General features: G+C 39.5%; 1 protein-coding gene across 1 annotated transcript; it reads right to left on the bottom strand.

Annotated features, from left to right (window-relative positions):
- Positions 1–4,114: 4,114 nt before the first annotated feature.
- Positions 4,115–8,600, bottom strand: LOC138007006 (25-hydroxyvitamin D-1 alpha hydroxylase, mitochondrial-like). The gene has a single exon (XM_068853667.1). It carries the CDS (start codon positions 7,760–7,762, stop codon positions 5,897–5,899), a length of 1,866 nt encoding a protein of 621 aa, XP_068709768.1. The 5' UTR covers positions 7,763–8,600; the 3' UTR covers positions 4,115–5,896.
- Between the last annotated feature and the right edge of the window lie 6,400 nt (positions 8,601–15,000).

Raw genomic sequence — 15,000 nt, 5'->3', positions numbered from 1 at the left:
AACGACGTTTCAGTGGGCTCACACCCTCTTGTTACTCGGTTTCTGAATGGAATTCACAATCTCAGAATCAGAACACCTGCTCCGCGTTATTCCTCAACTTGGGATGTTGCTAAGGATACCAACTATTTAAAGACTTTATCTCCTTTGGGTCAATTTAACACTGAAAACTGTGATGACGCTTTGTGCAGTATCCTCAGTTCAGCAAGTTCAGACATTGTGTACTCTTGATTTTAGGTTTAAAAGGAAACTCAATCACGTATTAGTTTTATTATAGCTGGTCGTTTAAGGACCTGGAAGGTCACTGGAAGTTAAGTTCAATTTATTACCTGAAGATCCTTGTTTTTGTACCAGGTGAACAGTGGCTGAATATATTTCGAGCTATTTCGCGAACCGTAAAAATATTAGACCTAGCACAAGTTCCAGCTATTTGCTTGATTTATTAGACCTTAAAAACCAGTGTCCACTGCTGCTATACAGTAGACAAGTGGATTACATTTCAGTTTTGTTAAGGTCTGGCATTGACGCCTCTGTGTTCAAGGCACGTAGTGTTAGGGGTGCTTCTGTAACTAATGCATATTTCAAGGGAGTTTCAGAGACTCTTCGGGCTGCTGACTTGTCGAATGAACGCACATTTCGTACGTACGATCTACATTGTCCTTCGGTAACTTGTCCCAAGATCAGTTAAACTGATGTTATTACAACGTGTGATGTTTGCATTGGCTTCGGCTCTTTCAACTCGTACAATTAAACTATCCCATAATGCGGAGCATATTGAGAGACAATTTAAAAATTAGACAAAAGGTACTAACCTTGAAGTGTAATTATAATTCTCTGAAGAGATAAGGAGAATTATGGGATAATGCTTCCCTCCCTGTTTTGTCAAGTTTTTGTTTTGTCCAATTCCCTTTCTTGAGACCTACGCTAATTTCTCACTCCAGGAAGAACTGGAGCGCTTACCAGTTGATAGCCATGCCAGTTCCCATGGCTAAGTAGTCGAGTTTATGAGTTGGCGCCAAATGCAAACTCGATAACAATAGTCTAATATGGCTGACTCCACGACACCTTTATTGGCTGTGGAGTTGTTTGACGACTCTGAGTAAACGGTTAATTTTTATGAAAGTGATTAAGTCATTTCCACGTATCATTATAAATCATATATCTTTATTTACCCTCAGATTTTTAGAGTAGCTTGGTGTAGCTAATATCATCCGAGCATTTGCTCTCCCAACCATGATACACCACAGAAGGCAGACCACAACACCGGGAACTACATGCCCTACCTACACCTGACGAGGAAAACCTGCAATCATTTCGCTCAAGCGGTCATGTGCACAGGAAGAATGCCACTTGGAAACCCCACTGGATCTGGACGAACTGCGATTCCACTGCAAAAGCAAATCCTGCTCGAGCGGTCGTATTACGTTGAGTAGTGTATCAAACCCGTGTTATAAAAGGCGAGTATCGATCTGTCAGGTCAATACGTACATCGGTTGTTTATTAAAAGTATGGATTGCCGTACAACAACAAAGGACCGATTTGCAATATAATAATAATAATAATAATAATAATAATAATAATAATAATAATAATAATAATAATAATAATAATAATAATGATTTATTGACCGTATTTCTACATGGTAGCTTTGCAGCCATCATTTTAACTAAGTAATTTCTAACTAATCACAAACATAATGCACAAGTTGAAAACTTTTTAAAAATGTAAGATCTAAAAATGCTATAAATATTATGAGTAACCATAATTAAGGAGCCTTGTCAAGACAACTTATGAGGTTCAACTTAAGAGGGTAAATGTAAGCGCGTGCTGGCCTTGCTCTTTGAAATTTTACAACAATCATTGTTAAAAGTATCAAAGTTTGGACACCGCCTTCCATTTGCGTGTAGGGGATTGAATAAAGTCGCTAATGAGTCCTGGAAAGTACCCTTAATTAGGGAATTTCTATTACAGGTGCATTACTAGAGCGCAGTGTACGTTTGGGATTGTGCCTAGGCAATTGCAAGTATTCGGGCCAAGCTTCACTAAAAGAGCTCGGTGTCCAAACATAAGGAGGCTCGAAAGGGTTTCAACACTTAGAAGACTCTCTGTTTAGATCGAATGACGCTACAACACTGTATCGCGTAACAGCAATGGTATGGTACCATATGACACAACGATTATTTCCAAATAAGATGTGATCATTATTGTGGTGTAATAAGTTACCTTGGCAACAGGAAATCCCAGAAAAAAACCATGTTTTGGATTTAGTTGATCATATCTCGAAAAAGAACTTGGTGAGCCCCCTTTTTTATTGATGAAAAGTGATTAGAAGGCCACGATAAAGCTTTCGGCAAAGTTCAAAATAATTCTGTCAAAAGAGAATTCAGAGCTACCTTTAAAACATCACAAAATTAAGATGGCGTCAGTATTTTGATATATTTCCTTACTTTAGGACGATTTAGCGTGAGCATATCTACATTATCATCACCGGTGTCGACAATACGACCATCCCAAAGAATGTTCAACTGGCTGAATAATCTCTCTACTGTGTCGAGCCAGGCTTGGTAGTCCTGAATAAGTTCCGATCGATAAAGGACCTCTAAGCAGCGGTCGAAGCTCAGTTTTTTTTCTAAGTCGCCTTTTGGCGACCTTCTTTCACAAAAAGGTCGGCAAATATAAAACGTTGGTCGCCATTTTCCCTCGATGACACACTGTGGCGTAATTATATAAAGGAAAGAACTGCTGACCATTTTGAGACAAAGATGGCCGCCTTACGATCGCTGCTAAGCGTGTACATCTATTCGCGCTGTCTTTCAACTCTTCATACACGTAGAGAAAGAAGAGAACTGCAAAAATTGCAAAGGAAATTCATAGACAATGTTTCTGTAAACCTGTTTATTTTTATTTATTTATTTATTTATTTATTTATTTATTTATTTATTTATTTATTATTTTCATTTTGTCTGGATCTAGAGCTTAAAAAAATATAACGATTATCACGATACCACTTCCACGCGCCGGAATAGTCGTCAATTTGGCGACCTTGGCGATAACTTTAGTCGCCATTATTATTTTTTAAGTCGCTAAGGCGACGAATTCGGTCGCAGCTTCGAGAGCTGCAAAGAGCATTTTACTATGTTTATTGTGATGCGAGATCTCTAGCTACAAGTGTTCCAAATCTGGTTCTATATTCTCAATATCTATATGCTTTTTGTATAGCTTATACTTTCCGTCACATATGCCCCAACGCCACCTCCGCGGATCTTTTTGCGTTTGGGAAAAACATCACTGTAACCAGGGATGGTGGCATACTGCGGAAGGAGCGCATTATCTTTAAAACATGGTTCACTCATAGTCACAACGTCAAAAGGGTACCTCTTGATTGTAGCGAGTAACTCATCAAACCAGGATGCCATGGTTCGCGTGTTTATGTGGAGTATTCGAAACTGGTCTGGATCGGCTCGGCTCCAGGCTCGCTCATAAGCTGGTATCAGAAAATGATAAGTTATGCTTATGGTTGAGCAAGTTATGCTAATAGAATAGTGCTTTGATAATCCGGTTACTCCGTTACTGTTCAACTTACTGATGGATGGTGCGATTTCTCCGTTCTCATCAACAGAAAATGGTCGTAAAAAGAAAAAGACAAATCGTCGCTTGTATAGGTCCTCGTAAAATATAACACGCACTGCATTAACCGGACACGTAACTCGAAAACCAGGGTCAAAAAACGGCGGTTTAGTATGTCTTCGAAGCAGACTGTGCATTCAAAGAGCCCTGCCTTTTTCACTCGACAGTCGCGGCGGGATAAACTGGGACCGAGCACTCCTTGTCATTTGATTCTGTACCGGAATTTCCGGAGATTTTGGTCGAATGGTAAGCGCTCCTAGGGCCCATTTCTCGAAAGTCCCGTAAACTTTGAAATTGCCAACCACTTGTTTTGGAAAGCAGATATTTCAACATGTTTTTAAGGTAACAAAAATAAAAATGACTTTGAAGTTTGACGACTTAAATCCTCTCCGTTCTTGAGATACAAAGGGAATTGTGACAGCCGAAAATGGCCCGTAAAGTTTGGGGACTTTTGAGAAAGGGACCCCTGGTCATTTGTTTCTTTCTTCTCTGGGTATTATAAATAGAGGGGTGACACGCCCCCAGAGTCCGCATTTCTTTTGGTCAGCACCGGACTCTGGGGACAAGATTGGAGGTGTCTCGGGAGATGACTCGCATTTGAATGGAAGTTAATCAGCAAATTATATCTCATATTTCACGGTTCAGTAAAACAAAAACTTACATTTGCCACTTATAAAAATTGGCCAAATGGATTTCTGATAAGACTGTGTCAAAAAAAAAAACCGTTCATCTCTCTCCAAAATCGTTTTCTGGACGTCGAATAAGTTTCCGCCATACATTTTCTCAAAGCGACTTGCAATGTTTGCCCCCTGGCGATCCCAGAACCCTTTCCGAATAAAGCAGGGATCCGATTAGTGGCAACTCATTCATTATAATTACACTTCAAGGTTAGTCCTTTTTGTTAAATGTTTAAAATTTTAGCCATAAAACTGAGCTATTTTGTATTAAAGAAAGAACTTTACATGATTAGTTGGTCGGAGTAAAACATGAAACTAATTTGAAACCCATCTAAATCTCGTAGAATAAACGCTCTATGTGCTATGGCGTACTTAACTTAGTACTCTCACTGAGCCTGGGTATCATAATGTTCTTAGTATATGTTCTTAAAAATTTGATTAGTCTCTGGCTGGACGTTGTCACAACAAAGAGTGTACAACATGGTACACCAATATGCCACATTGATTCACGCACAGATAATGAACATTAAATCTATTTAAGACACAATAATGTACCAAACATAACCCAAAGCTGATATCATTGATCCCAAAAGCTGGGCGACCGCTGACAATGACTTAAAGGGGCTAGGTCATGCAATTTAGGCAATTTCAGCACTGGTCGAATGGTAATAGAATTAACTAAAATATCAAAATAACTATTCAAAACTATAGGAGAACACAACACACAGGGAAGCCAAGAAGGGACATGGATGGACAAAACTGGAGAGGATTGAAATGGATTCAATTTGGTAAATTTGAAAAACGTCGGCCCACCCTTTTTTAAATTTATATCCGACTATATCAAAATATCATTTACAAAGCTAGAAAATCAATTGTTATGTGGCCGTGATTTTGCAAATGAAAGACTCTTGCTCTGCCAATTTGACGTTTAGAGCTCATAATTAACAAAATTAAACAAAATTACCTAAAATAGCGTGACCTAGCCCCTTTAAGGCCAACAACTATGGCCAAGCTTTGAAAAACTTGTAACCCATCGGTGTACGAGGTTTTGCATTCCAATTTGACAAATATTGAAAAGATCGGTGCCTGCCAAGAATGATTCATCAAGGACTACATGTATTGCAAGGTTTTTGATATTGCTATGCATCATAACACGAATCTAAGTCGAGTCCACAGCAAACTGTACGAGGAAGATAATGATTGTCTACGAATAACTAGACTATTTGCAGTTTAAAGATGATTCATTCCTTACAAATTGTGAATTAAGTTACAGGACCCTAAACTAAAATTAAATGACTTGGCTATTTTAAGGAGGCCTGAAATTTAAACCTAGCTTATTTTAGTTATCCACTAAAGCACCTCTTAAATCAGCTCGATGCACGTAACTACTGATTTGACTGCTAGTTTTCAGATAATACCTGCCAAAAATCCTCAGCAAACTGCAAAAAGGCTCTTATTTAGAATGCCAAGCATGTCAAGTTGGATTCTTGCAACATTATTAACAAAGAAGCACTTGAAACTGGAAATTTTTTACAAAACGACGAGAAAGTCTACACCGACAAATGCGAGGTTTATATTATAACTTACAACTGACTCTAGTATTTCCTGTCAATTAATTGAACTCGCAGAGGCCTGTCAGGAATGATCACTCCTCTCACGAACGGCTCCACGATCTCATCCGGAGGATAACGTATCTCAAACCGCTGGACGATCCTTGCCAAGAGCAGATAAAGCTCCAGCTCAGCAATTCGGCGGCCAAGACACATACGTGTTCCAAAGCCGAAGGGCATGGAAGAAAACACTTCTTTAGCATCGTTGAACTTGGACTTAGTTGCTCTATCACGCAGCCATCTCTCTGGTTTGAATTTCTCAGGTTGTGGGAATACGTTCTCATCACGGCTCATGGCATACAATAACATAATTATTTGTGTACCGGCGGGGATATGGAAATCTCTGATCATCATATCTTTCGGTAAAATTCGGAATAAAGCTGACGAAACAGGATACAGTCGTAAGGTTTCTCGCACCCAAGCTTTGATGTAAGGCATTTCTTCCAGAGTTGTTGGTGTAGCGATTGTTTCATTTCCCAAAACAGACAAAACTTCTTGTCGTAGGACTTCTTGTTTCTCTGGGTTCTTCGCCATCATGTACAACATCCATTGCATTGTGTTAGAGGTTGTGTCCACTCCAGCGAACAAGACATCAATCACACTTGCTAGAAAATCATCCTTGGTGATTTTTCCACTTGACAGGAGGAACTCGAAGAAACCTGCTTTGTCATAATCGGTGAACCTGGATGTTTCGCTTGACTTCAGCTCGAGTTCATTAATTCTTCTCTGTGTAAACAATTCAGCGTACTCGTACATTGTGTCAAAACTTCTGAACAATTGTTTAAACTGTTTAGTCTCATAAATCTTGAAAATCCACAAAGGCCACAAACTGACGCCAGTAGTGCTGTAAAGAAATTCTCCGACGGCTTTGATGAAAGTTTGTGCTTCTGCGTTTACTTCCGGCTCCAGGCATCCAAATCTTTTTTCAAACAACATAAATGCCACAGACTCGAATGACCATTTGAAGAGCTCGTTATCAAGTTCACGGACTTCGTTATCTTTGTCTGTCCCGCTTTGTTCTCGAATAGTTCGCAGCCTGTGAATGAAATCAGTAATGATTTCGTTGAATTCAGCCGCGTAGTCTGCGACTTGTTTGGGTCGAAGCATGCGTTTGCTAAGCACGCTTCGGTGCCTGTACCATTCAGGGCCATCAGCAAAGAAAATACCGGCGGTCTTCTGTCGCTTTTCGCGATAATAGTCGATAGCAGGGAATCGAAATCGTTCTGGGTACTTCGATTCTGCACGCATAACCTTGGCGACATCAGACGGATCAGCCAACTGAACGACAGCGTTTCCACCAAATCGATGTTTGTGTATGTAACCATATTCTCTTACATCTTGCATTTGAGAAGACAACAAGCGTTTTTCAAGCCGCTCACCTCCTGTTCCAACAAGCAAAGTCCAGCCCGTCCCCACAACTGGGAGACTTTTGGGTCCGGGAATATCAGCCAAAGACTTAACGGTGTAGTCATCTTGATTCGACGAGGTCACCGTCGAAAGGGCGAGAATTCTTGTGCTATTACGATAATCAAAATTTCTCCGTAAACCCAATACGAATAATCTGTAAACTTTGGAATTTCGAGCGAGTGTCATGATGCGTACTTTACTAAATCCTTTGTATCGTTGATGATAAAAGTTTTGCTCAAGGTTTGTGCTATGAGATTTGCTCTTAATTAAATCTACTGCACAAACAAAGGAATGCATCTGCGGTCGATCATTGTTCGGAGGGGTGGAACTGAGTACCATGAAAAACAAGGATTGGGTGACGAAAATGGATAAATGGGCTTTCTTTTGACTTTGCGCTCCTAGCGAATATCTCGAAACAAAAGGAGGAACAATACGGCGGTGCATATCTTTTTTTGTCACTGATATCAAGCCATTATTGTATTATAAGTAGAACCAAATTAATGTTCTCCAAAAGAGATAGAAAAGCAGGAGGCAAAAGACTTCTATGAAAATTTACACATGCACAAATACGAAGGATCTTAAATAGTGGACTGGATGGATCGTCAATTGCAGAAAAAGTCATAGTAGACATAGTACGATAGTACGTATACAGATTTTTTCTACTAGATATAAATCGGTTTCAAAATAGTTTCATATGTATTTCCCCCACTAATCAAATAAATTTCCATCTTTTTTGAAAAGAAAAAAATGAATCAGGTTCAACTTATAATAGAATAATCCCTTGATTACAAGTGACAAACAAGACATGCCTAGTGCTATTGTTTCTCTTTTGTTTCGAGTGATTCGATGGAGGCGCATATTTCGCCAAATTCAAAAGAAAAGCCATTTTAAAAAAATCCTTACGACACAATCGACCACTGCTGTTGTTTTTGTTTGTTCAGTGCCGTGCCCTTTTAAATACAAACAAAGCTGCAATTTGCATGAGTCGTTTAGTCCATTCATAGGCAGCCCAAGTTCGCGTCACTAGAGAGCGTGTAATAATTAATTACTAGTGGGAAGATGACCTTTGAGTAAAAGCGGTGTTGCGTTACAGAAGTCAAGGCTGCACACTACGATTCCGACCGTTGTTAGCTCAGAGGCGGTTTGCCACTCGAAAATCCATCCCAGCTGCGATTTTTTCACGCAAAGCTAAAACCACATCATTCGTCGTCAAAAATCCCCACACACTTGGCTGGAAATGAGCATCTTCAGCTTCGATTCCACGATAGCTGATGAATTTAACAGCTGCTGATAACCGAACAGGACACGGAGCTTGGGTCCGAAGTCAAATTAACTCCACCCGATGAGGTACAGTCATTTCATGTACCACAGCGGGGTGAGCGGCTTCTCCAACAGCTCCATGGTTACGAGTGACGCTGTGGGAATGGGGTACCACAGCGGGGTGAGCGGCTTCTCCAACAGCTCCATGGTTATGAGTGACGCTGTGGGGATGGGGTAAGTGTTGTACCTCATCGGGTGGAGTTAATTTGACTTGGGACCCAAGAATGCGAATAAAACTAAAAACTAAACTAATTAAAATTTTAGAATCCAACCTGGAGCACATGATCTGCAGGAAAACTTAAGTCCAGGCCCCAGTTCTCTATCCAGTGAATAAGTCTTTACAAAACCAATTGCGCTATCCAATAGATAGCGATTTATCTGGTGGGTAGTGTTATCCACCCTCTGAACAACGAGGGCCAGATATCTACTTCAGTACATGTGTGGTCTGCGTTAATAATAATAATAATAATAATAATAATAATAATAATAATAATAATAATAATAATAATAATAATAATAATAATAATAATAATAATACTTTATTAAATAATCAACAACTTTATTCACAATTTTCATCTTCCTACCTACTTAAATGTACAAAAACAATAATCATTCTTGATTGTTCAAATTCTCTCGCACTGCGCAAATTTAATACTTATACTAAATAATAATAATAATTATCACAAAACACTATTTACAATTTCTTTCGATCAAAAAGAAGAGCACTTAGATAATAATCTCGTATAAGAACTTTGTTAACAACAGTAACAAAAATGTTTCAAAAATGTACTACTACTACTACTACTACTACTAATAATAATAATAATAATAATAATAATAATAATAATAATAATAATATGGCATGGTTCACTGGAGGTAAAACATCTTTACTCTAGAAAGAAGGAAACTTCACAAGCGACAACCAATGGCCGATTACCTGCCTCAACACCATATATAAGTGGTTCACATCTTGTATGCTAAGGCCTATGGACGATCAGAAGAAGAGGTGCTACGGAAGGATGTAGTCGCACAATCTACATATTGATAGAATGGTTACTCAAGATTGTCATCGAGGTAGGAGGAATTTAAGCATGGCATGGATAGACGTGACCAAAGCGTATGATTCTGTTGACCACGACTGGCTATGTGAGATGATGGTTGTACATCGCTTTCCAACATGGATAAGAAAAGTGGTAACCAAGTTATGCAATTCATGGAATACCAAGATCGTCACAACAACCAAAATTGGGCAGGAGGTATCAGATGTAATCCACTTCAACAGAGGACTTCCCCAAGGAAGTCTGGAGAATAGTCGACAAGAAGATGAAGTAGCCTTTAAAGTTACATCTGATGTTTATCTGAACAGATTGTCCATAATATGGTCAGGTCCACTGTTTGATTCCCATCGTACTCTGGTTACCAATCAGTACGCTCCTCGCGCACTAAGCTATTTAATGTGGACGCAACATCTACCATTACAGAATTTAGGCAAATTGATCGTGAAGCTCGTAAGATCATTGCGGAACAAGGAGGTAAGCACCCACTTAGTTCAGCCGCGTTGTGCTACCTTACAAGAGAATCAGGAGGCCGAGGGTTATGATCGGTAGAGGCAGAGTACAAGGCTATTAAAATTAAAGGCGCATTTAATCTGTTCAAGAATAATGACAACACTGTGGAACTTGTACGCCAGTTTGAGAACCGGTCAATAGAGCTCGGACATAATTCTATGGTTAAAGAGGCCGCTAAGTTTGGCCAACTTTGATTAACTCAAGTTAACGTTTGTCTACCATAATCGATCCTCTATGCCGCAACGACGATGGGGAGAATGTCCCAGATGCAAAGATTAAGAAAAAAGTGAAAGACGCTCAGCAAAACCAACTCAAAGGAGAGATTGTAAGCTAGAAGTGGAAAGGGAAGTTGACTGCCTCGAGATGGAGTGACCCAGTACAAAGCCAAGGCTGCTTCAACTGGTTAAGTAAATGGAAGACATGTCCAACACAAGTGATCACAGGAATCTACGAGATGTACGAACAACTGCTTCCAACTCGTGTATACTAAAGCAAGAAGACAAGAACTGGTAAAAAGAATGATGTGATGTGCAGATTATGCGATAAGGCACAGGGAACCGTGGCACATATCTTAGCTGGATGTTCTGCACTTGCGCAAAGCAAGTATCTGCATCGTCATAACTCGGTATTGAAATTCTCTTCTTTGAGATACTTCACCAGCTAGACCTTATAGATAGTGTACGAGGTTGGTATTCTCAAGAAGAACCGAGGCTGGTTTACAAAAATGAGTATGCACAAGCCTTCTGGGATATTCCACTATTTGCTAAACATGTGGAAGTTAGGAACAACAGGATAAATGTAGGAATTGTGGATCGCAAGAAGAAAGTAGTTTCTATGTTAGAGATAAGCTTTCCGTGGATGGAGAATAGAGAATCAAAAATGTAAGAGAAGACACAAAAGTACGCCCCCTGAGGTTGGAATTAAAAACACAAATCAAGGGATTCAAGATACATCAGCATAACATCATTTTGGATGTATTAGGAGGATATTCTAAAGAACTTGAGGACACTGTAAGGCAGCTGATTGGAGCAAGAAGCAAAGATGTGCTCCTAAAGATGCAAAAGTCTGTTCTCTCAAACAGTCTCCACATTGCACGATCCTGACTTTCCGTATTATTTTTTGAATAATATCAGAATTTTTTAATTATTTTAATTTATAGTTATGTAATAATTGAGTTACGGACGTTGGATTACAGTCCATTGTAACTCCCAGGTTTATCGCAGACTTAGATGATGTAATCTCCTTGCTGCATGAGTTGTGTAATGCTTATATCATCTTTTATCTTCGTCAGCATCTGTGAAGTCCCCAGAACCAGAAGTTTTGTCTTGTCCAGGTTAATGAGTAGACTGTTCTTGCAACACCATGCGGCTATGTTCCGAAGATCTTCTGTCAGTTGATCTGCGGCTAAGGTGGCATTGCGTACATGCAGGAAATGAGAGGTATAACTGTGAGTCATCAACATAGCACTCAAACGACCCATGTGTCGTATTCTGCATTTTCTGTTCTTTGTTCAAGTCAATGATGTAATTTCCACTCTTTTTGAGGAAGAACATCAAGGCTGGCAGGTAATCCTACCATAATCAGGTTATTTACAGGGGCACCCAACGATAATCTTCGATAAAATATGTCTTCGGGAGAGTCAAACTGTTCTAAGAATTTTGGTTCTACGTTGCCAAACAGCTATAGCTTTTTTCTACTCAAACTTCACCTAAAAGATTCGCAACCAGGGAAAAGTAGACCCTTCCTTTTTCGGAAGGGATATTTTTGACACTTAAAAAGGCCACCTAGCAGTTTTCATTTGTTTGAGCAAATGGTTTGCTGGGAAGTTCAATTTCTGAAACGAAGATATCACTCCATAAAATTTTCGACACTTCAATTTTCAACGAAGATATCCGAACACAGTCTTTATACATTACAAGGAGTCTAGAAATGGCTCTCAAAGGCTTTGGCTTAATTTGCTCGTTGGGTGCCCTTTTATTAAGGGTAGGCCAGAAATGGTAAGCATGAGAGTAGTGGCTGCCAAGTAAAAGGGAACAGAATAACCCATTACCAGAGTTTAATTTGTGCAAAGGTTAAAAAAGATCGATAATGTAATAAAGTAAATGACACGTGACCACAACACTGAAAAGAAAAGCCTTAGATGCAGGACTCCAAAAATAATATAAAGATTTAGCCAAGCCTAAAAGCGGAGCTTCCTGGTTATTTATTCTTACTGCCTGTAGGGTTAGTGAAAATAAAAGGTTTCGAATTGTCCGCGTTTGATGTTTTCGGTTGCTGTTTTAATAATTAATTCATTTTCTTTGCTTTCTTCTATAGCAAAAGTCATTGCCTAACTAGTGATCATGAATTCCACGATAAATTTTACGCTAAAAACCGATATCGCATGAATCACGAAGCGATGAGTGAAAAAGTTGTACCTCAATCAACTGGTCTTCGTCGAAACAATCTTCATCTACACCATGATTTTCAACCGAATCCTGAATTGGACTTATCTGGCTGACTGTCGGTGAAACTTTCCGGTAGGAAACTGATTGGTTATAGCTTCGAGGTGGCAGGGTTTACTGCAGTTATGACATTATGAATTTGTTTGAATTTGTCGATAACCTGGCTCTGTTCCTAAAACGAAACCGATTGCATTTTCATTTCTTACGTTAGTTTTTCAGGTGTTCATAATGGGGAGTTATTTTCCTCATGCAAGCGAACATTTTATCGGCCTGAAGATTCCGTGCGGGTTACACCACATAGGAGTTATTTTCTTACTCTCGCAAGCCAACATTTGTAGGCTTGGCGTAACCCACGTCTTGGCGTAACCCACGCTCCAAGGTGTCATAAAGTTATACGTAATCGGTTATGTAAATGACAACAAATCGTGAAAGAAAAAAATATAGAAGTGGCAATCAGGCTCAGAACGCTCATCTGCTTTGTGAGTCAACACCTTCTCAGCAGCGACACTATTTAGGGATTCCACTTCCCTTCCTCCCAGTACAGGATTAAAAACGTGAAAAGTATATTAGAAAAAAAAAGCCTTAATCAGCCAAGCACCAAAGAGAAATCAAGTAAAAAAGACATCTTGTTTTACTTTGGTTAATACACAAATTAAATACTGTAAGAAACAGACGACTTTTTTAAAAGACATGTTTCGGCATGCTTATGCCAGGGGCACCCAACGACCAATTTGTTGTAAAATGTATTATTATACCCCAGTTAATGAAAATAAATGTTATTAAGGCATTTTCAGGTGTTTTTCAATGTTGCTGGGAAAACATTATCTGTTCCTTTTTCCCAGCAAGACACACAAGAAATTTCCCAGCCAGCTAGATAAAATTGGTTGGTTTCCCAGCCAGCTGATCAAATTTATTTCCCAGTCAGGAATTCCGCGCGCTTTCAAATCCCTCTATCCAAAACGACCGAACAAAAGCGACAAAACCGGGACAAAACAGGTTTTTTCCGCAAGCGCAATCACTCTGACCAGCCGTCGTATGTTTGTGACTATTCTCTGGGAGAGGGAAGGGGTTCTTTTTTTTTTTTTTTTTTAGTCGTCCTCAGTCTTCAGAGTTTCTACAGCCAGCTGGGGTTGAAATGCTAGAAAAAGTTAGTAATTCCCAGGCAAAACCTCTATCAATAACAAAATTTCCCAGCCAGCTCATCGAAACACCTGTATTTTTGCCAGCAAGCAAGATTCCTCTGGGGAACAGATAATGTGAGGAACAGATTCGTTGGGTGCCCCTGTTATGCCATCATCATAAATGATGTCTTTTAAAACGTTGTCTGTTTCTTACAGTATTTATCATACTTGCTACTATCGCGACCTTACACAAATTAAACCAAAGAAAACGAATCAAGCAGCCAATCGCCATTCAGTATTCTGACTGTGATTCCTCGAAAAGGAGAAGTAAATTCTGATCGTATTGCTGTGCTCAGCCTGATTGTTTCCATTTGCAAATTTAGTAGCATTAAAAGAAATACCTGTTAGTTAAACTTTCACCATTTTCCAAATTTTACCGGTGATTCCGATTGACTAAACAACATTGTGCATCCCATCGCAACGCCCATATAGGGGCCATGTGTCTAAAGGAACATGTGGTTTCCGTAACGCGGTTTGAATGATGTGTCGCTAAGACCAATGCTGGTTTGCTTTGAGTGGGAAGTTGTGACTTCCGCTTGATAGATGCACTTTCCTTCCATAGGGTAGGACCTTCTGTTGCGGCCGCAAATTTCCCTTTATGTTCTTCACCAGTGGGCTGCTATTTTTCGACTCCATCTTGTTAGCTGATTTATCGTTTTCCTTGCTTCACATGCCAGCTCACCCATATTTTTGAATGTAAACTCACATTTCAATTTAAATCCGACTTACTTTATTATTAAACAGCGCTCCATTCTGAGTTGAAATCTCTTATCTAAGGAAAAACAACGCCAGGAAGGCAAAACTATCCTCTGCTCCTTGCCAGTTCTGCAGTTCATCGCCACACTTTTGACTCGCCATCTTCGCTTCAGTTTGTGATCCTTCGCCGTATTTCGCGTTGTATTGAACCAGTGTCAGTCATAAAGATAAGGTAATGCCTTAAATTAAGTCTTTCAAATGACTTATCACCTTTGCATTTATTGTGTGCCGTCCTTTTGGAAACATGCGATGAATATTAACGATGGGAGCACTACATCCGCCATTTCTCATGTTCCCGCGTTTCGAATGAACTGGCTGAATTTCAGGGGATTTTTGGGGTGATGAGGCGCATGCGCAACATTAGTCTCCTTTGTTGTATTAACTATAGTTGATGTAGTATGGCCGTGTAGCCG

The sequence above is a fragment of the Montipora foliosa genome, chromosome 6, assembly GCF_036669935.1.
Source record: "Montipora foliosa isolate CH-2021 chromosome 6, ASM3666993v2, whole genome shotgun sequence".
Lineage (NCBI taxonomy): Eukaryota > Metazoa > Cnidaria > Anthozoa > Scleractinia > Acroporidae > Montipora > Montipora foliosa.
Note: the sequence above shows the minus strand (reverse complement) of the source record. Positions and strands in the feature narration are given on the sequence as shown.